At 47.8% G+C, this 27,137-nt stretch overlaps 1 protein-coding gene across 6 annotated transcripts in view; it reads right to left on the minus strand.

The window, feature by feature from the left end:
• Positions 1-27,137, minus strand: part of LOC123757746 (N-acetylgalactosaminyltransferase 6) — a 151,898-nt gene that overhangs the window by 50,810 nt on the left and 73,951 nt on the right. For all 6 annotated transcript variants that reach the window (XM_045741602.2, XM_045741594.2, XM_069329515.1 and 3 more), the window contains exons 7-8: positions 12,125-12,242; positions 6,633-6,743 (exon numbers count right to left, since the gene is read on the minus strand). In XM_045741602.2, the coding sequence (XP_045597558.1) occupies positions 6,633-6,743; positions 12,125-12,242 (229 nt within the window). The remainder of the gene's footprint in view (positions 1-6,632; positions 6,744-12,124; positions 12,243-27,137) is intronic.

A 27,137-nucleotide genomic window follows, 5' to 3' on the forward strand; every position in this document is an offset into this window, starting at 1 on the left:
TAATGGGGAAGGGAGAAAACAAGGCAGACCCCCTCACCAGGCAAAAACAAAAATAAAAGAAAAATCTAGCAAGAAAACAACGTACCCGAAGAGAACAGAGCCGGCCGCCGTTATAGGTAAAAACTAGCTACACAGTACCCGGCGCCCCACTAGTGCAATAACTACCACTTACCCCAAGGCAAACAAGGGAGGAAAACCCCCACACACTCGGGGCGGCCAAATGCCAAGCAGCGAAAGGCCAACAGAGGTAGACTCAAGGTGACTTAAGGAAGAGAACCCCAAGCCCCTAGGGCAGCCTGAGTACCTGAGAATAATACTCCCAGCTCACACGACCACCGGAAGAGCAGCACTGAAAACAATGACAGCACTGAAGAAGACCGGAGCTTGAGTCATACGACTGTGCACGATCCCATCAGCCAAGGAACTGAGGTGTGGATTGCCGGCGCGAGGGTCTGGGGCTCCCCCTTCCCCCTCCCGGGGACGGGGGGAGCTGTGCAGACATCCAGCACGGCTTGTGTGACATGTTTGTTTGCTCGTTTTTCTTTTGGGGGAGTTCTGTCCACTCGTTGGTGACTTTCTTTGTTTTAACCAGAATAGGGGTTTGTTTTGTGGCGCTTACCTCTCTGGGTGCCTGTCCCGGTCGATGGCAGATATAGACTGCTCCAAATCACATGTGCATTTCTATGGGCCATTGCTCCTCGTGCCTCTGTGAGGGGGCCAGGTTCTGGCTCGTGGTCCCCGGTAGACCTAGAACTCCACCCACATTGACTGATGCAAAATAGTTAGGGTATCCATATCAGCCATGGATAGCTCCGGGGAACCGTAGGGGCTCCTCCCAGAAAAATTGTCAATATGGCATTTGAAATATGCGCCAAATTTAGACCAAAAAAAAAAATAATAACCCCAAATGTTTAGGGTTTATGAAACATCCATTTTATAGGATTCTTATGCGTATTAGTGGCTTTAGGTATTGGATTTATAGATAGAGCTAGTACATACAACATTATGTTTGTAACTGTTCATCTATGTACTGAATATGTACTTTTCCTGAATAAAAATATTAATTTATTTAATTTAAGAACAGACAGCTATGCACACTATATGTAAAAATGGTGAGAATCCGTCAGAAACTGTAATTTTGGAAGCGGTTTCAAAGTCAAAACTCTAGTTTAAGAGATAATTGAATTTGAAGTTATCAACAATGAATAAGGTAGTTCTAATTCATTAATTTACTTGTATGTTTTAATAAACATTGTTTGGCATTCGTACTGGAATATGTGAAAGTTGTAGGTTAATATGTGTTGAAATGAAGTCAAGATAAAATAACCCCCAAAAAACAAAATATAAGGATAACTATAATAATTATAATGATTTAGGGGATATATTTAGGAAATGCTTTATATAAATGAAAAAGCCCTAATTTGGTCCCTAATCATCAAAACAACCTAAAGAGACAAAGAATATAGAGTTTGAAATCTCACAAAAATCTGCCCCCCCCCAAAAAAAAAAAAGATCAAAGTCCTAAGTTCTGTGAGTTGTGACCGATTTATTTGTTGACCAATTTCATTCTATCTTTACAAAGGAAGGGACGAATATGCACTCTCCTGGATGTAGAGGGTATAACAAAATCAGATAATAAACAAAGGAGAAAAGCTGAAAACAAACAAAAATAATTCCCCCCCACTCAAAAATTTTGGACATTGCTAAAAGTAACAGATATAAACATTGGGCAATGTATTTGAAATGATATATAACAAAATAGAGCATAACAACATACTTATTCATTATTATTTGTGTTATTATGTATTACCTAAACACCCAACGCTATTAAGGCACCAGCTGCATATCCAATTTGTGAACACTTCTTACTACTATTCTTCTTCTTTCAGCATCGGACAGGTGCTGTCATCTCTTTATTACAGCATTATCCATCAGTTCCAGTTAATAGGAACTGTTCTCCTTATCAACAAAACTTTCTTCTTTTTTAACAAAAATTCATCTAAAAAAATAAATATCTGAAAATATTTTGATGAAGGTTTCACGATGCTGAAGCCAATAAGTTGGAGATTTGTTTAACATTTTAAAGTAATTTTTACATAATTTAAATATTTTTTCGCTACCCAGCCCCTTATGCTTAGCAAGTATAACCTCTGTGATGCGGCGAGTTCATTATGACATTCCCCCTGTGTGCATGAAATCAAGTGTTTGCAAAAAAAATTTTTATCTTTGTAAAAATGATAAGTTCCCTTCCCTGAAGACGTACATGTAAAAAACAAACAAAAAAATCCACTTACATTGGCTGTAGGGACGTGGAGAAGACGCCATCCTGGGTCGCCCCTGCGTGAAGCTTCCATAGTCGATTGCACGGGCCATTCAGGTATCATGAATGTGTATCATGAATTTGCCACAAATATATTTCAAATTATTTGTTCTATGTATTTTCAATGCGGTTTTATTTGTTTTTTTTCGTATATGATGCATATTTGTGTCCTTTACAATATGTATACAGTAGAATGTTCATAGTGTTCCATGGAACTGTGATACATGTGTCAGTAATGTGTCCACAATAAATGTTTCTTGTCGCAATATTACTTCAAAAAATTATAATATGTACAGTTTCACACTCTATTTACACAGTAACACACTGTATTACACACTCAGCACTTCAGAAGTGAGTGATAATCAACGAAGTAGTCCATGGTACACAGAGCGACTTTTCTCTTGTTGCTCCAGGTAGTACTAACAGATTTTCGCTTCCTGTTTTTTCGTTCTGAGTGCTTGCAAATAACACACTCATGTACACCCTTGGCTTTAGTATCTGTAGGTGGTATGTAGCCAAGCTTGTAAAGCATAAGGTAGTATTGAAAAGATTATAGCAAAAGATCAATTTGTAAGGTAGTCTTGAAAAGATCGCTTTGTAAGGTATTTTGGAAGAGATTCAGTCATTCCGGAGGAGCTACAAGTATTCTGGAAGAGATTCAGCTATTCTTTTAAAGATCTATGGAAAATACCACCATGAAAGCTGCTAACACTGTTCATCTATGCTACTTGTATAATATGCATCATCACTGAACCCAGAAAACGATTCATCTATGTATCATCTATAAAAATTGGAGATAACACAGGTGAGCATGGGTGGCACTCAGCTACAACTGAATACGCTCGCTGTATCCTCCTCATCGGTGATGTATCATTTGCATCTGACCTTTGGGTTTGGTCCTTATTGTGCCTAGCTTGATCAATATCATGTCAATATCATGACCCTTATGTTTTTCAAACAATAAGGTCTGAATTTCACTGACGGAGAGCGATCTTTCAACACCGCGTCTGACAGGGGATTGGGATCCAGAAGAGCGTGCACCACCTTTGGTTGCTCATTCAGAATTGATCTTGTCAGCAGGCTTTTCTGCCTTCCAGCAGAAAAGCTGTCTGCTGGTGGAGGACCCAGAAGCCTCGGCATGACGATCAGGCTCAACCGCTTCTGTACACGCATCAAATGGGGCAGCCCCCGAAGTCGCCAAAGTCTCGTCCCGAGCTAAACCCTGCGCCTATCCTAAAACACTCAGACATTTGGGAGCTGGGAACAGGGGGAGGGGAGCAGGGTGATCCACGCCCACAAGGAAAGGAAGCAAGGGAGTGGGCAAAACCAAGGACGAAGCAACCAACACCCCTAATTCCGGATCCCTAAAACAAAAACAGGGGCAGCCCTGGAGCATCCAACTGGGCGGGTTGAAACAACAAAAACCTAAACTGCAACGCAGCCACTGCCTGATCCCTAACATCTTTCAAAGAAGAATGGGTAAGCTGGAGAACAAGTGTGGAACAACTTATGCACGACTCCAGGTCATAAGAGTCACTGACCCAACAAGCAGCATGACGGAGGTCGAACAGCCTGAGACCTGGAACTTCAAGAACAAGAGGTCATAGATTTAAACTAGCTAAACACAGATGCCGAAGAAATATAAGAAAATTCACTTTCACAAACAGAGTGGAAGACAGTTGGAACAAGTTAGGTGAGGTGGTGGTGGAGGCCAAGACCGTCAGTAGTTTCAAAGCGTTATATGACAAAGAGTGCTGGGAAGACGGGACACCACGAGCATAGCTCTCATCCTGTAACTACACTTAGGTAATTACAGAGGATCGTCACCCTGAGACAAGGGCAACAAACAACCTTCAAACTCACAAAAAGCAAGCGGGGGACTTGGAAGACATACATAGTCGCACTGAGCCCCAAGGAGTTTACCCAGGCCCCGCAGGAGTAGTATTCCCGATGGGGAGCCCAGGCACTGGTGAAGCTGAAGCCAGTTGAATCCCTTCTAATACCGGGAAAACTGACCCCAAAAAGCTATGCGTGTAACCTCGAGGGGCCATGAGTAGGACCACCAAACACCCTAAGCAAACCTAATCAGTAGCTAGGCAGACTGCCTCCAGGAAAATAAAAGAAAACTAGAAACCCTCAAAAATACACCACAAACAACGAGAGACCAGAGAGAGATGGCTGCCGTGATTATACAAGCTGTGCAAAAGACTATGCATCCCAGCCAACAACAACAACACTCCCTACCCAGGACCAGATGGAAAGCCCCACAACCCCCGCTGAACCCCAAGGGCGAGGCTAATGACAAGCGACTCCAACCTCAATGGGAGTGAAGTCCCGAACGTCCCAGGGAAAAAAACCCTGAATACACAGGGGTAATACCTACTGGGCGCCTAGGAAGGAGAACCCTAGACGCATACAGCCCGAGTATATTAAAAACACCTGGCCAATGCTCAATCCACACAGCAGGCACAACCACACAGGGTAAAATCCAGACAGAAGAATGAGGCCAATGATGACGTCTGTTTTATACGACATCAGTCGACGAACTGCCAGTGTCAGCGCTTGGCCGCCTCGGCAGGGTCCCCTCCGACAGTCAGAGCTTGCCCCCCTCCTTCCCCCTGAGTTGGAAATTTGCTTGTTAGTTGTTTTCTCTTGCAGGGAGTTCTTGGGCTCTGTTCGGTCTTGGGTTGCAATGTTTTACCAGTTGTGGTTTGTAATGGTCCTCCTACTTTTCTGGGTTATACTCCCTGTCGATGGCAGACATGACAATACTCTCACAAACTGGAAAAGGTGCAACAACATGCCACTAAGTGGCTCCCAGAATTGAAGGATAAGAACTACGAGGAGAGGTTAGAGGCATTAAATATGCCAAAACTAGAAGACAGACGAAAAAGAGGTGATATGATCACTACGTACAAAATAGTAACAGGAATTGATAAAATTGATAGGGAAGATTTTCTGAGACCTTGAACTTCAAGAACAAGAGGTCATAGATTTAAACTAACTAAACACAGATGCCGAAGAAATATAAAAAAATTCACTTTCGCAAACAGTGGTAGACGGTTGGAACAAGTTAGGTGAGAAAGTGGTGGAGGCCAAGACCGTCAGTAGTTTCTAAGCGTTATTTGACAGTGTTGGGAAGACGGGACACCACGAGCGTAGCTCTCATCCTGTAACTATACTTAAGTAATTACACTTAGGTAATTACAAAGTGGGGGGGGGGTTTCATAAGTTTTTGCTCTCTTCGCCTCTCTGAGGGAACCAAGTTCTGGCTCGTGGTTCCTGGTAGGCAGAGAACTCCAATTAATTGATGCTCTATACTAATATAATGGATATCAATCTGTTAGCCTCAGGCAGCTGTAAGAGCTGCCCCCAGAAAGAAGTGATTTGACCATTATGTACAAGAGTAATTGACAAAACTGTCAATGAAGAATTCTTGAAAACTGCAAATCCATAAACATGAGGTCAACACATTCAAACTAAGAAAAGAGAGTTGATGAAAACAACATTAGAAAGTTCACTTTTGCAAACAGTGGTAGATAGTTGGAACAAATTAAGAAAGAGGGTGGAGGAGGCCAAAACCGTCAGTACATGTAGTTTCAAAATGACATATAACAATGATTACCGGGAAGAAAGAACACCACAAACATAGCTCTTATCCTGTAACTAAACTTAGGTAATTATACACAGAGGTACTTGCAGCTGAGGGGATAGTGTTCTGGAGTCGCAATCAGAAGGGCCCGAGTTCAATTCCAGGTTGAGGCAGAGTTTCTTTCACATGATGTCTCTGTTTACCTAGCAGTAAATAAGTACCAGTAAGTTAGACAGCTGGTATGGGCTGCATCTTGGGGATGTGTGTGAGTGAGAAATATGCAAATATGACAGAAGAAAAATAACTCTTGAATAAGTACATTAGACAACCAATGGTTAGAAAGGCAGGGTCCAAGAACTAACAGTTTGATCCTGCAGTTACAAATAGTAAATACAAAAAGGGTACAAATAGTAAATACAAATAGGGTACAAATAGTAAATACAAATAGGATACAAATAGTAATACAAATAGGGTACAAATAGTAAATACAAATAGGGTACAAATAGTAAATACAAATAGGGTACAAATAGTAAATACGAATAGGGTACAAATAGTAAATACACACATATATACAAAATTAAAATCAGAGCATAGTATGCCTGTAATGCACAACTTTGAACTTTCATATAACATGCCATTTTCCAGACATATTACCACCATATTATGAAGTGTCGACTGCACAGTAAAATATTTCTACAAGATTTTTTAATTATCTCTCACCCTGCCAACAAAATCTCCAACTCCAGGATTTGGAAAAGGTGCAAATTTGCGGTAGATGTGACCAATACGTGAACAGGGTGCATCTACCATGGTTCCTCCACACTGCCATATCTAAAAAAAAATAGAATGAAATAAAAATTAAGACATCCAGTGTGCACATAAATATTGTGACAATCAAAATCATAACGTTATAATTGAATGTGTAATGCAACCCCCTTTTCTAGTGGGAACTCAGTAGTTTCCAGAACTTTACTGCTGGTACTGTCAAGCACAAGCTAATCACATCAGAATCTGGCTTGCTCTACAAGACAGGCGGGAGTTTTAAGATACGAGACCAACCCAAAACTGAGAGGATACCAAACATAAAGCATTGCCCCAACAAAATAAGTGACTACTGGAGGGAAATTATTCACCCCAAGGTAAACGATGCTATTTGTTGACACCCAATACACACACACACATCTGAAAATAAAGAAGTGTGGATCTTGAATCTTGGGTTTTCTATGATATATTGCAAGCTAGAGTAGAGAGCACTCTGAAGTTTACTGGCCTAAGATTATGACAAAGATTCTTGGTTATACGAGTACATGCTTACAGTTGATACATGATAACATCAGATAATATTATTTTGCAGACAAGTTCCATTCCTTGTCTTATATATATTTAACTTAAATGGATGGTGGCAGCAACCTCCTTCTTTCTACTCTTCTACTTCTATCTCTACTATACTTCTACTTTTATGTCTACTCTTCTACTTTCCTCCTTTCTCTCTCATTCTTAATCTTTCCCTTTCCCCAAACCACCCTTTCACACTCCTCCCTCTCACCTCTCTAACTCCCACACCCACCCATACTTTCATTTTTTAATTTCTTTTCTTTCCAATTTCTAATACGTTACAACCAGTCCAGCCGAAAGGGATCGACCCCGACGGCCTCGCAGACGGGGAAGGGTGCCACATATACCAGAAGATGCCTCGACCAAGCTAACGTGAAGAGGTCCACCTCCGGGTGCCCAAACGTCCGGCAGAGCCAACGGAACGAGTCAGCGTCAACTGTCCATTCCATGAACAGGGGAGTGAACCAGAACAGGCCGTCCACCAGGACATTGGACATCCCCTGGACATGAACCGCCAGGAGAGAGAAACCCCGAGAACTCAGCAGACGAGTCACCTGAAGCAACCTGCCCCAAAGAGCCAAGGACCGCATCAAACCACCTCGGTTCAGGCAATGAACCACCAGGGAGCAGTCTGAAAGTAGCGAAATCACGTTCCGAGAGCGACACAAACCCTCCGAAGCGAAAAGCACACAGCTGCAACACCCGGGAGTTTGGACATGCGAGAAGGATGGACACAATGACCCTGGCCGGCCGGGTGAGCACTGTTCATAGAGCCTCAACCGAGAGACGATGCATCCGTTAACATATCGAGCGAGGGCTCAGCTAGGCGCCACAGCACTGAACCAAAAAAAACACAAAGAGGAAGCCGGCGACGCAGCAGCCAATGCAAGGCCCCCAGAGTCCAAACCCAGTGATCGCGAGAGCAGCGGAAGGGACGTTCCCGAATGAACCAGAAGAGCCCACCCCCCCCCTCCGAGGCCAGATTCGATCTGACAGCTAGAGCAACACGGCAAAGTTCAAACTACCACACAGCTCATTGAACAACTGACAAGTGACCCAGGTGCTCCCCAAAAACGGCCGAAGGTGGGATTGCACCCGCAGCAATGCCGCTGAAAGGAGAACAAGGAAGCGGTCCGAGAGTCCCCACACAAGACCCAGCGAAGTTCAAACCCAAGAGGGAACCAAATGGGACTGCCTCCAGTTCACCAAGAACCAAAATCCAGCGAACTGGGAAAGAACTAAATCCCTGGCGAGCAGACACGTGGACCAGCTAGAAGCCCAAACCAGCAAGTCGTCAAGGTAAGCCAGAACCAAAACCAAGCCAGAACCCAAACCCCTAATAAACGCAAACGGGTCACCATGACCCGTATAAGGCGTGTGAACATGTGAGGTGCCAGATTCAAGCTGAATGGAAGGTAAGGAAAGCAGTAACTGGCTTGGTGGCTTGGTTTTGTCGTGGGCTGACAAAACCGAGCCAGTTCCCGAACCCCGGATGAATCGGGTCGTGCCAATACGCTTCCTAGAGGTCGAGGGACACCAACAAAGCAGCCGGACCTGGGACAGAGTGGTCATCCGAAAAGAGGGGCAAAAGACCCCGGGGTTTAGACGGGACAAGTCCAGAATGACCCGCAGGCCCGTTTCGGAACTGGAAATCGGCGGGAAACCCACCTGAGGGATGCCGTCAGTTGACCACGCCCAAGTCAACCCACTCCGGAATGACCAGACAGAGAGAAGGCGAAGAGGCCTGCCCTGCCGGCCCAGATCCCTCCCAAAGGAGGATGAGCCATCCAACACCACCGCAGGCTGGAGGAAACACCACGAAACGCCCACGAATTATGGGACTAGGCAAGAGCCCCGTCAACGGGCCGAACCACGAAAGGGCCAATGACCCTTACAAGCGCTCGACAGACGCTCAGAGCGATCACTGCGCCGACCAGATGACGACAGCTCCGCAGGAGGGGCCGGCCCCGAATCTGGCACTACTGGCTTACGACGACCAAAAGAACCCCAAGCCCAGGCACGACGCTTCTGGAGAACCAACAAGTCCAACATAGGCTGGCAACTAGACGAGCCCGCCTGCAGAAAAAGTACCACCGCAGACTCTGCAAACAGCAACTAAGCCAGCTCTTCTGTTGCTATTTGCAACAAAAGCCAGCTCTAGCCTGGAAACCAGCACTTCTACATCCTCCTCGAGCCAGTCCAAAGACAGCTCCAGCAGGGAAAAGAAGTGCAAGACAAAAGCCAAATGTCCACGGGCATGCAAATCCTCAGCAATCACTGACGCTAAAAGGGAAGGGACCTGCCCGTGGCTGAAGCTGTACCTGACAGATATCGCGAGGAAGCACAGGGGCGAACAAGCACACTTTGAGGTACTCAAACTTGCCCCCCCAAGTAAACCTGAACAACCATAGTCAACTACGTCAACGCCCAACAGAACGCATGCCTTGCCCCAAACAAAAAGAAAGAGCAGTCTGCCAGCCAGGAAGACTCTGGTACCTCGTAACGCACCCAATAAGGAAAAGAGGAGCCAAACCTCAAAAGAAGAATCCATTATCGAGGCATAATCTGGGTTTCGCAGGAGGTAAACCGTAAGGGCTACCTGCACCTACCTAGGCAGAATGCGGAAAGCTGAAAACCTCCGGAAGAAAGGAACTGAAGAACCCAAGGGAACCCGGAACTGAACCCGGGGAAGAGTCGAACTCATATCAAACTCGTACAAGGAGGGGGGATAGGAAAACCCCTCTCCCTGTAGCAACATGTCCCACTCCGAGGGTACCAACACTCAAGCGGGGTCAAACGAGGCCCAAGCCCCCCAACTCCAAGTCAATTCCTCCCCAGCCACGGGATCCCCCACATCAGGACCCGGAGCCGAGCCGTCCTCCAAACCCTCTGCCTCTGGAGAAAAGACAGAGTCCACCAGAAAAGCTGGGATGAAGGGGGTCTGTTTGGGGGACCTGAAAGCCCCAGCAGGAGGAATAGGCTTGAATGCCAATGCTGCAAATCCAGAAGGGGCAGTCCCCGAAGCAACCCAAGTCTCACCATTCAGAAAACCCTGCCCTGATTCCGAAACCTTCAGACGTTTGGGAGCCGTGACCATCTGGCACTAGGCATTTGATAGAGGGGAAGCAGGATGAACCACAACAGGGAAAGAACAAGGGGGCGCTAACGAAACCAAAGTCGAGGTGACTAAAACCCCCCAAGTCTGGGTCCCTATAACCCAAACAGGGCAGCTGTGGGGCATCCGGAAAGGCAACCAACAGAGCGCATTGCAGCAACCTAAACCTCGCATGCAACGCGGAAGCTCCCTGCATCTAAATATCAGTAATAGTGGACTGGGTGAACAGGAGTACAAGCAAGAAACACCAATTGCAAGACTCCGGATCAAAGGTGTCATCAACCCAACAGGCAGAATGGCAGAGGCAAATGCGGTGAATGTCACTCTGAGACAAGGGGACAGAGCAACCTTCAAACTCGCACGAAGCGAGGTGAGACTCAAAGGTCTCCTCTATCGGACCAATGAACCCCAAAAGCGAGGTTCCCAGGGCCCTCAGGCCGACTGCTAAGAGAAGCCCAGGCAAGATACTGGTAACCAGTTATCACAGAGCTACCAGGCAAACAAACTAAAAGCTGAACCCCAGCGATGTGTGCAATCACGGGGACCTAGCGGAGGGCCACCAAAATCATACAAAGAGGTCCTACAGCCACACCAAGCATAAGAAAAGAAAATAAACACCCTGCAAAAGCACAACGTCTCCAGGAGGAACGGAATCGGTCGCTATATGAATTACAAGACTGCTGCACAGTACAGTACCTTGCGCTCCTGCCAGCGACAATGCTACCTCCTACCCAAGGCCAAACAGGGATGGGAAAAAACCACAGCTACCCCAAGGACGGGATATCACCAAGCAGCAAAAGAACCCTGCGGAAGTAGCCCCCGAACAGTTTGTGGAAGGTATTCCCAAACTGCAAGGGCAGTACTTACAGGGAACCTAGGGAAGGAAATCCTAGGCACATGCAACCCTAGTACTTCTGGAATAACACCTGACTCGCACACCACCACACCGCAGCACATCACCACAAAGCACAGCACTGCTCAAGGATTGGAGCCAGAGTCGATCGACCATCACCTAATACAACAGCCTCAGAACTGGGGTTGGCTAGCCGGCACAGGCGATCTGGGACCCCTTCCCCCCTTCCCCCTCCCAGGGAGGGGAAAGTTGCACAAACATCGGCACGGTGGCTGTGGTGATGTCATACTTGTTTGCTTGTTTACTGATTGGGAATTCTGTTTGCTCGTTCGGCTTTTGGTTAGCAATTTTTCACCATCCGTAGTTTTTTGGGGATTCCTACCTTTCTGGGTGCTTGACCTAGTAGATGGCAGAATTAGACTTCTAACCACACGGGGGTGTCTATAGGCCATTGCTCCTTGTGCCTCTCTGAGGGGGCCAGGTTCTGGTGCTGGTCCCCCAGTAGGCTTAGAATTCCGTCAATTGACTGTTGCCACGGTCTAATATTCACACATCAGCTCGGTATAGCTCCGGGGAGCAGAAGGGGTGCTCCACAGAAAAAATACTGTGCTAACCAGTATGATACATAGCACTTGGAGGGCATATAAGAACAAGGAACTGGGATAGAATAGAAGGTAAGGAATGGTGCCCAACTACTTGGGCTGCTGGGAATCAAATGCCGACCTGCAAGAAGCGAGACCAATTATAAACTATCATCATTTACCATTACAGTACTGTATTATTAAAGTGATACACAAGTTTTCTTCTTATGATAACTTGTTCACTGGCAACAGCATATTAAAAAAAAATTATTTTGGCTTATGTTACATCTGACAAGACAGTACATACAAAGAGCAAACCATGACTAACCTTAAAAGAGAGTTCATATTGTTCACCTCCCCATATGTCTAGCCCAGGATCATAACCTCCAAGATCCCAGAAAAACTTACTGCTAATGGCAAACAGACCACCTGCCATAACTGGGCTCCTGAAAAACAAAAAATTTAAGCTAACTCAGAGTAATTTTTCTTAATTCTATTTTCTACCATAGATTTGGCCATTCATCTTAAGTGTTAACCAGCATGTGTGTACATTTTTTCTGTCCTCTACAGACAGGGTTCGAAATGTGTTGTACATCATATAGAGTATTGAGTTATTGACTTCTCGATCACAGCGGGTGATTGTAATGCTTTTACAATGCTAGTCAGCATACATAGATTGTCTGTCTTACACAGATAAAATCAGATTGTTTGACTGATGAAGATTAAACAACCCAAAGGACAGCATGAGAATAAATAGCCGAATGAACACACACACACACACACATGCAATTACACACAATCAAAATAAGATTGAGGGCAGTAATCAGAGACAATGTATCTGACTGGAGGAGTGTTACTAGCAGAGTACCACAGGGTTCAGTTCTTGCACCAGTAATGTTCATCGTCTACATAAACGAGCTACCTGAGCGAATACAGAATTATATGAACATGTTTGAAGATGATGCTAAGATATTGGGGAAGATAGGAGGTGCAGATGACTGTCATGCCCTTCAAATTGGTCTAGATAAAATAAGTGCTTGGAGCAACAATTGGCATATGTAATTCAATGTGAATAAATGCCATGTTATGGAATGTAGAATCGGCTAAAATAGACCACATACGACTTACAAATTATGTGGAAAGGAATTACAGAACTCTAATAAAGAACGAGAATTAGGGGTGGTTTGGGATAGTAAGCTGTTTCCAGAGGAACACACAAAGAACACTGAGAAGAGCGTATCTGTCGCTTTCCAACTTCAGACTTGCTTTTAATTATATGGATGGTGAAATGCTGAAGAAGCTGTTCATGACTTCATGAGACCAAAATTGGAATATGCATCAGTTGTATGGTGCCCACATCTAAAGAAGCACATAAGGAAACTGGAAAAGGTGCAAAGCATGCTGCAAAATGACTTCTGGAACCGAGAAACACGAGTTAAGAGGAGAGACTAGAGGTGTTAAACATGCCAAAACTAGAATATAGAAGAAAAAGAGGTGATATGATCACCACCTACAAAATACTAACATGAATAATTCAGACCAAATTGACAAAGAGGAATTCCTTAACTAGCAACTTAGTGAACAAGAGGACACAGATTCAAGCTAAGGAAACAAAGGTGCCAAAAAAATATTAGAAAGTTTTTTTTTGCAAACAGAGTGGTAGACAGTTGGACCAAGCTAAGTGAGAAGGTGGTGGAGGCCAAAACCATTGGTAGTTTCAAAGTGTTATACGACAAAGAGTACTGGGAAGACGGGACACCACGAGAGTAGCTCTCATCCTGTAACTACACTTAGGTAATTACACACAGAGATGTATTCACCTTCATATAGTGCAGTGGGTTATTAAGCACTCAACCACAGGTGAACAGTGAGTAAATAAAAAGTAAATAACTTCAATGCAAAATTCACCATTATCACTACCCTGTTTCCACTTTCATAAGGTAGGGAGGCATCAAAAAAGAACTTGAAGAGCAAAAAAAAAACCCAGCGTTGAATGTAATGAAACGCCATTTTCTGGGTGAGACCCGGAGGCTACCCGGAGCTTTACCGGATGATATGCTAATGTCAGACTTTGGCATCAGTCATGTGTATGGAGTTCTAGGGCTACCGGGGACCACGAGCCAGAACCTGGCCCCCTCAGAGAGGCAAGGGGAGCAATGGCCTATAGAAACCCCCGTGTGGTTGGAAGCATTCTATGTCTGCCATAGACCGGGTCAAGCATCCAGAAAGGTAAGCATTCCAAAACAAACCCCTATTCTGGTGAAAATTGCTACCTAAAGCCGAACTAGTGGATAGAACTCTTCAACAGAAAACAAGGAAACTAGTATGACGTCATACGTCACCGCGCCGCTGTCTGCGCAGCTCCCCCCTCCCCGGGAGGGGGAAGGGGGAGCCCCAGACCTCCCACGCCGGCTATCCACCCATCAGTTCTGAGGCTGGATGTCAAAACACGCGAAAAACGCTGACCGGAGGGAGGGAGGGTTGCCGGGGAGCCTCCGGGTCTCACCCAGAAAATGGCGTTTCATTACATTCAATGCTGGTTTTCTGGGGGGAGCCCCGTCGGCTCCCCGGAGCTAACTACCCACAGAGGAAGGTCAAAGGGACAGAACCGGGAGGCGGACACCACGCACCCCCCAAGGAGGCGAGACAACCGGCAGCAAACGCCAACCCAAGGTACCACAGCCCCGAAAATCCCGGGAACAACACAAGAACCACGAGCAGCAAGGCCCCTGCACGAACACCAAAAATCCATGCCCGAAAGACTGCAAGGCCACGTCGCCCAGATGGCAGCGAGAGCAGCGAAGCCACGAACGCCACAGGCATGAGGGAAGAACACAGGCAGCTTAGCCGCAAGAACACGGCTGACCACCCGGGACACTATCACCCGCGAACCGGGAAGAACAGAACCGGATCAACGCAAAACGCGCTCCGGACCCAAACGCCGTGGCACGCAAACAACAGCGGAGGGCCGCCACTGAACACAAAAACGACACACCCCCGGCCCAACCAACGAAGCAGTAACAAACCCTGGACCCCTCCAGAATGCAGCAGCCCCACTCCGCGCCAGAAAAGATGGAGATTGCTGCCACCAAACAACCAAAACGCTAAAACCGAAGGAGCAAGAAAACTGAAGAGACTCGACCCCCAGAGGCAAAGGCACAAAGGAAAGAGCCGACGAAAAAATACACCGGAACCGAAGGGGCACTACCAACCGAGGAGAAGACAGAGCACGCTGACCAGAGACCAGGATGGTGCAAGCGGCACACGAACAGGCCGGAGGTGAAACGACGCACGAGACAGCTTACTAACGGTGCAGAAGCAACACCAAGACCGAAAGCAAGCTGAAGCAGCTCCGCCAGCGCCGCACGAAAAGAGGCGACAGTATGTGGCAAGACGACGGCCCCCAACCCCCACCAGAAAACCAAGCCGAGAGTAACCAAGCTAACAAGAGTAACCACCTAAGAAGGGACAGGAAAAGGAAGGACCGCCAAAATACCCCATACTGCCGCCAAGAGAAGCACGCAGGTGGGACACCTACCACGAAGCCACCCGACCACCAACCGGAGGCGAGACCGCGAGGCAGAACATAAGCAGCCCCGACAAGGCCCCTCCGAGCCCAGGAAAAAGGAGGAGCCGAGGGAAGATCTCGGGCGCGACCACCGAAACCCAGGCGGCACAAGGAGATGGAACGTCTGCCGAACAGAAAAACTCCCCAAAGCATGCAAGCCCGCCAGGAGTTCAGAAACGACAGGTCCGACGCGAGACATCGCAAGACCCCAAAAAAAAAAAAAAACGGCAGGGCAAGCTAGGAAACCAAAGAAGGCGGAAGGGTCGCCGCCAGAACAGTACAGTACCTGAACCAAGGGGTACGAACAACTGCAATAGACCGAGACAAAGAAGCACATCACAGGACACAGGCTGACCAACGCCTAAGAACACACGCAGAATATCCCTGCTGCAGAGGAGGCAGGAAGAAAGAGCAGAAGCACAAAAACCCCAGGAGAACAACCAGGGGTGGACAATCAGGCAGGGACAGAAAAACCCCCACGCAATCCCCAGGCACAAAACGGCAGCAAAGTGCCACTCCACAACCGGACACAGGAACAAGGACACGCCACCGTGAAACACGATACCAATGCACACGTGCAGCAGCAGCAACAGGCACCACTGCAACATGCAACATGTAAATAGCAACTCCCTTCTGCAAAGGCAGAGAACGGAGCAGGCAGACCCCAGACAGGGCCAACGGAGACACGACAAAACCCTGCAGGCCCAGAAACCTGCACCAGGCGACCGACGGTGGAGAAACCCCGCTCGATACCTGCTGGATGAGGTACTGGGAGCTCTTTTACACCTGAAGCCCGGCCCAAGGCCAGGCTAGACCGGCCAGAGGGTGGCCCACCAGGCAGCTGCTAGGAGCAGTCCACCGGCCCACATACCCCCACAACCAGGACGGGCCGGAACTGCCATACGAAAACAGGCTAGTGCGCCCTGGAAGTCCACGGACGAACCAGCAAGAAGGCTTATGCTCGCAAGTAGGTCGTGTAACAAGCACAGACCTCTGATGGTAATACAGTGTTCCCCAAATGTGCCAATAGCACCACTGCACTCCACTAGTACTATCCCGCAAGTTCTACCAGATAGGCGGGACCCAAGAGCCAGAGCTCAAATCCTGCAAGCACAGCCAGGAGCCTTACCAGGTGAGTACAGAACCAACCCTACAACCCCCACACCTCACAACATTAAAAGGAGGGTCCCCTGAATGACTCCAGCATGGGTTGGACATGCACAAAAGGGGGACAGGAAGGGTTGAAAAAAGGGACAGTCACTAGTGTGCGAACGGTCTCAGTCATACAAAAATATACCTAAATAAAGACAGGTATATAAACAACTCCGCATCCAGCGCCCGGCCAAAAGACGCCAGACCGCAGAAACTCACCTGGCGAATGGTAGCACGAACTTGACACGACTCAACCGTGCCCAGAAGAACCTGGGAGCACCGCCAGGTGAAGACGCCAGAGCCGGACCCTGCTGGACCCGCAGGAGAGCAGGGAAAGGCGAAGGAGGCGGTTCACACTCATGACAGGGAAAACCGCGGTGTCCTCCCCACAACTGGGAACCAGGACACCCCCGGCGCGAAGGGGCACATACCGCAGCCAGGGAGAAGAACGAGAGGCGAAGCACTGTAGCAAAAAGGGCGCAAAACACCAGCACTGAAACACCGCCCAGACCAAAACAAACTCCACGGCACATGCGCATAACACGCTGGCTGAACCGCACACCCTCCCTGCGGGAAGGCGCCAGCCAGGACTACTGCACGAGAAAAGTAGCCAAAAGAGGAAGCAGGAACAATAAAACCGGCCAAAGAAGCAAAGAGCCCAAAAAGGAACCCAACCGGGCGAGAAGCAGCCCAACCGGGCGACAAGCAGCCCAACCGGGCGACAAGCAGCCCAACCGGGCGACAAGCAGCCCAACCGGGCGACAAGCAGCCCAACCGGGCGACAAGCAGCCCAACCGGGCGACAAGCAGCCCAACCGGGCGACAAGCAGCCCAACCGGGCGACAAGCAGCCCAACCGGGCGACAAGCAGCCCAACCGGGCGACAAGCAGCCCAACCGGGCGACAAGCAGCCCAACCGGGCGACAAGCAGCCCAACCGGGCGACAAGCAGCCCAACAGGGCGACAAGCAGCCCAACAGGGCGACAAGCAGCCCAACAGGGCGACAAGCAGCCCAACAGGGCGACAAGCAGCCCAACAGGGCGACAAGCAGCCCAACAGGGCGACAAGCAGCCCAACAGGGCGACAAGCAGCCCAACAGGGCGACAAGCAGCCCAACAGGGAGACAAGCAGCCCAACAGGGCGACAAGCAGCCCAACAGGGCGACAAGTAGCCCAAAAGGGCGACAAGTAGCCCAACAGGGCGACAAGGACGAGGAGCCGACAGACGTTCCAATAATGCGGGAAGTAGCGAAAAACCTTCCCGTACCCTCGAGAACAGAAGCCAACACTAGTCCCGAAGGCACACGAAGGCGTAGGCGCACCCGAGATCAGAAGTCACGCAGAACCCCATCGAACGGGGAAACATGACGAAAACACCGTCCCAAAAAGGGGTGGGAGGAAACATCCACCCACAGGACGGAACCAACCGACTCAAAGGTCAAGGAACCGAGCCCGGGGAGAGGCCGACGCCCAACAGCACGTACGGTGAGTGGGGAGGAAAAACCCCACTCCGCGTAACCACAAGCCCCGCCTAGAGGGGATAAAAACCCCCACGGGATCCAACGGGGCCGAGGCCCCCCAAGTCAGCCCCTTCCCAGCCCCGAGAACCTACACTACAGGCCCCGGGGCCGAGCCGTTCCCCCAAAGCCCCGGCCGTACCAGAAAACCGGGGCAGCAGTGAAAACACTAATGAAGGGAGCCCACTGGCAGACTCGTACAACACGGCTGGAGGAACAGGCTCAAATGCCCCCGTCACTACCCCGGAAGGGGAATTCCCCGAGACTGCCCGAGTCTCAACACCATCAAAAACCCCGCCCCGAGCCTACAGACAGTAAGGAACCGGATGCAGGCAGGAAGGGTGATCCAGGGGAAAGACAAGGGGGTGTGGATGGAACCAAGCAACCAACACCCCCAAGTCCCAAAACGAACTACAACGGGGCAGCCCCGGGGCTCCCGGGGAGGAAACCACGAGAACGTTGCCACCACCAAGGCTCACCTGCAACGCCCCTGCTGCCCGCACCTGCTTTGTTAGCACAACTGGGTAACCGAGCCACAACGAGCAACCAAATTCACAGGACTCCGGGTCGAAGGTGTCACCGACCCCACAGGCAGCAGACGGAGGCAAAACAGAGAGTCACCCAGAGACAAAGGGTGAGAGCAACCCTCAAACTCGCTGGAAGCGAGGGGGGGGACTGTGGGGTCACATCCATCGGACCCGCGCGCCCCCAGGGGTTTCCCTGGGTCCCGAGCGTTTACTATAAGAGGACTCGCGCTCAGGTAATCCCAGGCAGGGTACTGCTAATCTTGAGGTTATCTTGAGATGATTTCGGGGCTTTAGTGTCCCCGCGGCCCGGTCCTTGACCAGGCCTCCACCCCCAGGAAGCAGCCCGTGACGGCTGACTAACACCCAGGTACCTATTTACTGCTATGTAACAGGGGCATTCAGGGTGAAAGAAACTTTGCCCATTTGTTTTTGCCTCATACGGGAATCGAACCCGCACCACAGAATTACGAGTCCTGCGCGCTATCCACCAGGCTACGAGGCCCCCGGCACAGAGTTACTGGGTCCCGAAGTGGAGAATTTCCAGTTCTCTGCCATCTTTGGGCTCGAGCAACTGAGGGGTCTCCTTCCCCAGAGAGTTTGCGGTCCTCCTCCTTTTTGGGAGGTTACCGTCTCCCTTAAGTTTTGCGTTACTTTGTTATTGATGGGATTCTTTGTCAGGACTGTAGGTTGGACACAGCACAACTCAACACTCGACCATTCCCCAGGATGCGACCCACAACAGTCGACTAACACCCAGGTACCTATTTAGTGCTAGGTGAACATGGGCAATGGGTGTAAGGAGACCTGCCCGTTTGTCTCACCCTGCCCGGCACCCAAAGCTACCAAACAACTTTCTAAGAGCTGAACCCCCGGGACGTGTACATTCACGGGGACCTAGCAGGGGTACCACCAGAAAATACTCAGAACACAAGGGACACAAGGGGCAAGAACGAAAGCAGACCCCCCAACCAGGTAGATAAACAAAAAGAAAAAGAAAACCCCGCAAGAGGACAGCGTACCCAAGCGGAACAGAGCCGGCTGCTATGATTGGTAAAGACAAGCTGCACAGTACCCTGCGCCCCACCAGTGCAAAAACTGCCCCTTACTCTAAGGTGAACAAGGGAGACAGAACACCCGAGCACACAAAGAGCGGCCGAAAACCAAGCAGTAAACGGCCAAGCAGGGGCAGGACCCTGGAACTTGTGGAAGGTGGCCCCAAGCCCCAAGGGCAGTACTTACAGGGCACCTAGGGAAGGGAACCCTAGGCGCATGCAGCCCGAGTACTGGAGAATCACTCCCGGCTCACGCACCACCTAGAAAACAGACACCACACTCTAGGTACAGTGCTGAAACAACCACTGGAGCCGGAGCACATAACCATTGCCTATAGCATCAGCCGAAGAACTGATGGGTGGATAGCCGGCGTGGGAGGTCTGGGGCTCCCCCTTCCTCCTCCCGGGGAGGGGGGAGCTGCGCAGACAGCGGCGCGGTGACGTATGACGTCATACTAGTTTCCTTGTTTTCTGTTGAAGAGTTCTATCCACTAGTTCGGCTTTAGGTAGCAATTTTCACCAGAATAGGGGTTTGTTTTGGAATGCTTACCTTTCTGGATGCTTGACCCGGTCGATGGCAGACATAGAATGCTTCCAACCACACGGGGGTTTCTATAGGCCATTGCTCCCCTTGCCTCTCTGAGGGGGCCAGGTTCTGGCTCGTGGTCCCCGGTAGGCCCTAGAATTCCATACACATGACTGATGCCAAAGTCTGACATTAGCATATCAGCCGGTAAAGCTCTGGGGAGCCGACGAGGCTCCCCCCAAAAAAGAGCACACAAGAAAATGGACACCCCATCTATTCGTCTTTGACATTACAAAGTAAAGCATCACATCACACTTCAACAACACATTCACAATAGTACATCATTGCTTCATACAACAAGTTATGAAGAGCTTCCTGTAAGTTTTCATCTAAAAATTCAGTAATTACCTAAGTGTAGTTACAGGATGAGAGCTATGCTCATGGTATCCTGTCTTCCCAGCACTCTATCATATAAGGCTTTGAAACTACCAATGGTTTTGGCTTCCACCACCACCTCACTTGACATGTTCCAACATTCTAGCACTCTGTTTGCAAAAATGAATTTTCTAATGTTCATTTGGCAGCTTTGTTTAGTTAGCTTAAATCTATGACCTCTTGTTCTTGAAATTCCATGTCTCAAGAGTTCTACTTTATTAATTTTGTCGATTCCTACTACAGTACTATTTTGTACACAGTTATTATATTGACTTTTTCTTCTCTCTTCTAGCTTTGGCACATTTAATGCCTCCAACCTCTCCTTGTGGCTCTTATCTTTCAGTTCCAGGAGCCATTTAGTTGCACTTTTTTGCAACTCTTCCAGTTAGTTGATGTGCTATTTGAGATATTGGCTCCATACAACAATTGTGCATTACAACTTTGGTCTCATAAAGGTCATGAATAATTTCTTAAATAAATATTTTGGCATTCATGTACTGTATTTAAAAGCCATTATAAAATTGGAAAGTGTAGCATAGGCTCCTCGCACGATGTTCTTTGTGTGGTCCTCATTACGGTTTCTATGTAGGACCACCCCTAGATCTTTCTTTATAAGAATTGTTTAAAGTTTCCTCACGTAATTTGTAAGTGGCCGATTTTCTCCTATTCTACATCCAATAATGTTGCTTTTATTCACATTAAATTCCATTTGCCAGGTATTGCTCCATACACTTATTTTATCCAGGACTTCTTGAAGGGCATGACAGTCATCCAAATTTCTTATCTTCCCTAGTACCTTAGTATCAACAGCAAACATTCGTATAATTCTGAATTCCTTCTGGTAGATCATTTAGATTATACCAAACATTACCGGTGCAAAAATGAACCCTATAGTACTCCTCTAGTAACATTTCTCCAATCTGATCCATTGTCTCTGATTACTGTCCTCATTTTTTCTGCCAGTTAGTCTGACAGAAAACCTCTTTGTCACTATGTTTTACACATTTTAACATGTTTTACATGTTGAAACCTACAAATGTCAGGTCTTTATGCACTTTTATGTTCAGAAAAGTGGTATGTACACTTTTACTCATACCATGAGTAGAACACACGTAAAAGAGTAAGGAGCAAAACAAGATGTATTTTCTTCTATGTTTCTGAGGATTTTATGGGTATGTAGTCCTGGGTTTATAGATGATGAAATTAGTGTCATATATAATCTAGGTTTAAATTTAAAATACCCTAAGTCATTCATTGATAAAAGTCATGTTGCTCATAAAACTTTCTTTAGTTTGAAAAAGAAAGAAGAATTTAATATTAAGAATACAATAGTTCTGCCATTTCATCATAACTTCAATGAAATTTCTAAATTACGTAAACAATTTAGAATCAATGTAGAATTTATGAATCTTGATATAAAGAAACAGATTTGAATGTAATGAAATGCCATTTTCTGGGTGAGTCCTGGAGGCTCCCCGGAGCTATACAGTTCTGATATGCATACATAGTACTAGACCGTGACATCAGTCAATTCTATTGGAGTTCTAGGGAAGTATCAAGGTAGGCATCCCAAAACAGACTCCACCTGATTAAAATTGTTACCGAAAATCAAACTATCAAGCAGAACTTCACACTCTTCACACCAGGCTACTAAGGGCCTGGTAGCCTGGTGGATAGCGCGCAGAACTCGTAATTCTGTGGCGCGGGGTTCGATTCCCGCACCAGGCAGAAACAAATGGGCAAAGTTTCTTTCACCCTGAATGCCCCTGTTACCTAGCAGTAAATAGGTACCTGGTAGTTAGTCAGCTGTCACGTGCTGCTTCCTGGGGTGTGTGTGTGTGTGGTGTGGAGAAGAAAAAAAAAGTACAGTGGTACCTCGGAATGCGAGTGTCCCTGTATGCGAGTTTTTCGGAAGACGAGCAGCATTTACTCCAAAAATTTGTCTCGGAAGGCGAGGGTTACCTCGGGACGCGAGTTTGTTGATACGCGTACAGGCCAACCTAGCGCGTGGTGGTTCGGCGATCGTCGCCCCTCTGCCCCTCAGTTTACCATTGTCTCGCGCTCAGTGACTACCCCCACATCAATTCTTCTCGCGGATTTTCAGTGTTTTGTTGGATTTTTGGTGATTTGTCTATACAATTTGTTATTATATATCTCACCATGGGTCCCAAGAAAGCCAGTGGTAAGGATAAAGGCCAGAAAGCTCATGTGAGGATGACAATAGAGGAGAAACAAGAGATCATTCGGAAGCATGAGAACGGTACACGTGTTGTTGAACTTTGTAGGCAGTACAACAAAGCCACATCAACAATATGCACTATACTTAAGAAGAAAAATGAGATTATGGGTGCTAAAGTGGCAAAAGGAGTAAGAGCATTAACGGCACAAAGACCACAAATACTTGAAGAAGTGGAAAAGTTGTTATTAATTTGGATACACGACAAGGAGTTGAGGGGTGATAGTGTTTCGGAGGCCATTATTTGTGAGAAAGCCAGGGTGTTGCACGAAGACCTTCTAAAGAATACCCCTGCAACGAGTGATGCAGATACGAAAGAGTTTAAGGCAAGCAGGGGCTGGTTTGAAAAATTTAGAAAGAGAAGTGGTATCCATAGTGTTACAAGGCATGGGGAGGCAGCCAGCTCAGACAAACCAGCCGCTGGACGATTTATTGACGAATTTAAAGAGTTTGCAGAGGCTGAGGGATACCTACCGCAACAAGTGTTTAATTGTGACGAAACAGGACTGTTTTGGAAAAGAATGCCTAAGAGGACATACATTACCAAGGAGGAAAAATCCTTGCCTGGACACAAGCCTATGAAAGATAGGTTTACGCTTGTGCTGTGTGGAAATGCGAGTGGCGATTTGAAAATTAAACCCTTGCTAGTGTATCATTCTGAAAATCCAAGGGTTTTCAAACAGTATAATGTGCAGAAAACCCATTTGTGTGTGATGTGGAAGTCTAATAAAAAAGAATGGGTGACTAGGCTTATTTTTTCGGAGTGGGTGAATGAAGTGCTGTGCCCTGCCATAGAAAAATATCTGCAGGAGAAACAATTGCCACTCAAAGCCGTGCTTCTCCTTGACAATGCTCCTGCTCATCCTCCAGGCTTGGAAGATGATTTGTTGCCTAGATACAATAAATTCCTCACAGTTAAATTCCTTCCTCCTAACACCACTCCTCTAATTCAGCCTATGGACCAGAAAATCATAGCAAATTTTAAGAAACTTTATGAAAGGGCACTTTTCCGGAAATGTTTTGAAGTGACTGAAGCCACAAACCTCACCCTCAAAGAGTTCTGGAGAGAGCATTTTAACATTTGTAGTGCTTTAAAACTCGTTGACAAAGCCTGGCAAGAAGTGACTCAAATAACCCTGATCTCTGGCTGGAGAAAATTGTGGCCTGAATGTGTGAGAGAACTAGACTTTGAGGGGTTTGAGCCTATAAATGATGCGCCTATTGTTGAGGAAATTGTTAGTCTAGGCCAGCAAATGGGCTTGGAATTGGATGGTGATGATGTGGAGGAGTTGGTGGAAGAACACAACGAAGAACTGACCACCGAAGAACTCCTAGCCCTTCAAGGAACAGCAAGCCAACGCAGCAGCGAATGATTCTGCAGTGGAGGAGGAGGTGGCAGCAGCACCAGCGAATGTCCCTTCTGCAGTAATTAGGAAGGTGTGTCAGATGTGGGAAGAGATTCAAACAACTGTTGAACAGACTCACCCAGAGAAAGCTGTAGTAGGCCGTTGTCTTAATCTTTTCAATGACAATGTGATGCCTTACTACAGAGACAGCTTGCGAAGAAGGGAAAAGCAAGCTTCCATGGACAGATTTGTGGTGAGGAAATCGAGCAGTGAGCCTCAACCAGGACATAGTGGCACTCAGGTAAAACGTCCCAGGGAGAGCACACCAGAAAGGTCCTCACTGCCTGATGTGATTATGGAAGGGGACTCCCCTTCCAAACAGTAACTCCTCTCCTCCTCCCCCCTCCTCACCATCTTCCATATGCCTACAGCACTCGACAGCAAGGTAAGTAATAACTGGAACATAGTTTTGTAGGTTTATTTAGATGAATTAGGTAAATTAGGTATAAAAATTTAGTTTGATGTGGGGTTTTTGGGGTAGTCAGGAATGGATTAATTCATTTCCCTTTATTTATTATGGGGAAATTAACTTCGGAATGCGAGTTTTCGGAATGCGAGTTTTCGGAATACGAGGCGTCTCCAGGAACGGATTAAACTCGTATACTGAGGTATGCCTGTAGTTAGTAAGCAGTTTATTGATAGTCAAGAGGCGGGCCGAAGGAGCAAAGCTCAACCTCCGCAAAAACACAACTAGGTGAACACTCTGAAAACAAGCAAAATAGCATGATGTCACAACCGCCACCGCGCCTGTGTCTGTGCAGCTCCCCCCTCCGCGGGAGGGGGAAAGAGGAGCCCCAAACCCCTCGCGACAGCTACCCAACTCCCAGTTCAGAGGATGAATGTCAAAAAGCAAAAAATACCAAACGGAGGGAAGGAGGCTTGCCAGGGAATACCCAGAACTCACCTAAAAAATGGTGTTTCAGTACATTCAATGCTGATTTTCCGTGGAGAGCCCCTCTGGCTTTTCGGAGCTACCTAACTATAGAAAAAAGTAAAGAGAGACTTAACCAGGAGGCGGCCGCTACTCGCATCTCAACCCAAAGTTGAGACAACTGGCTGCAACCTGCAACCCAAAGCGACATACGCCTGACTATGACCAGGAACATTAACGAGGTAAGGGGTGACCAGGACCGTGTTCGACCTCTAAAAACCCTGCCCCCGAATGTTAGCCCAAGAACTATTACCAAAAACAGCAGCTAAAGCAGCATATTTTTTAACATCATGGGCATGAGGATAGACCACAGGCTGGCTGAACCGAATAACCCTGTTGAAAACCAGGGAGACCCAAGCCCTAGAACAGTGAAGAAGGGAAACCGGGTCAACCTAAAATGCATCCCCAGTCACAGAGGCTGTGGGGTGCAAATAACGGTGAAGAGCCACAACCGGACACAAAATATGATGCACCCCCGGCTGAACCAACCAAGCATCAACCATCCAAGGACCCCTCTGGAAAGCAGCAGACTCATTCTTCACCAGAAAAGGAGACAGTTGCAACCGAACAAATCTACCACCAGGACCAAAAGAGCAAAAACCCCTGTGCCAGAGGAGAGCATGAAGCTCCCCGATCCGACCCCCCAGAGGCGAATGTCAACAAGGAAAGAGCCTTGTCAAAACAATTCTGAACCAAAGGGGCCACCACAAACCTAGGAGGAGAGAGAAGAGAGAGCACCCAGTCCAACGACCAGGATGGCTCAGGCGGCGTATGAGCAGGCCATGGGCGAAACAATGCATGAGACAGCTTGCAAAACGGGGCTAAAGTGACATCCACCCCAAATGCAAGTAGGAGCGGGTCCGCCAGCACCGCATGATACGAGGCAACAGTATTCAGCATAAGACAACGGTCCTGAAACAACCAAAAGAGAGAGGACAAGACAACCCAATCCGAAACTGAAGACAGCCTACGAAGAGACAAAAAATGGAAGGACCGCCAGAAGACTTTATACTGCCGCTGAGACGAAACTCGCAGGTGGGACACCATCAAAGAAGCCACCTGATCACCGTACTAATGGTGATAAACCCGAGTCAGAAAGACCTGACGTGAAGATCGAAGAAGATCGAACCAGCCATGTACCAGACTAGACTGATCTGCTGAAAGAGGCGAAGCTGTGGAAAAGTCCCTGGGTTCGGACACTGAGCAAGCAGCACCAGAAACCAAGACTGGGTCGGCTACCAAGGGGCCAACAGGACTATTCTTCCCTGGTTAGTCTCCAAAAGAGCCAGAACCCGAAGCAACAGCTGAACTGGCAGGAAGAGATACAAGCTACCCCAACTTGACCAGTCCTGCCGAAACACGTCGACCCCGACTGCCTCGCAGTCACAGTACGGAACCACATATACAGGGAGACGCTTCGATCACACCGACGTGAATAGGTCTACCTCCAAGTGCCCATACGTCAAGCAGAGTCAACTGAATGAGTCGGCGTTGACCATCCATTCCATGGACATTGAAATGAACTGGAACAGATCGTCTGCCAGGATGTTGGACACCCCCTGGATGTGAACTGCCATGAAAGTCAAACCCTGAGAACTGAGCAGATGAGTCACCCGAAGCGATCAGCCCCAAAGAGATAAGGACAGCATCGAACCCCCTCGGTTCAGGCAATAAACCACCATGGTGCAGTTCGAACGGAGCCGGATCATCAAACCGCGAGCGACACGAACTCTCTTAAGCGACATCCACACTGCAACAAACTCCCGCACCATGCTGTGAGCCCAACGGAAGGACGGACCCCACCACCCCTTAGCCCCCTTGCCTGCTGGGTTGGTGACACCTTCGACTCGGAGTCCTGCGAGTGGTGTTCCTTACTAGTTCTCCAATTCACTTAGTCCACAGTTCACCCATCCATTATTAATGCAATGGATGGGTGTGTACGAGTGATGACACTACCTTCTACCCAAGGTCAAACAGCGGAAATGAAAACACCA

The sequence above is a fragment of the Procambarus clarkii genome, chromosome 22, assembly GCF_040958095.1.
Source record: "Procambarus clarkii isolate CNS0578487 chromosome 22, FALCON_Pclarkii_2.0, whole genome shotgun sequence".
Lineage (NCBI taxonomy): Eukaryota > Metazoa > Arthropoda > Malacostraca > Decapoda > Cambaridae > Procambarus > Procambarus clarkii.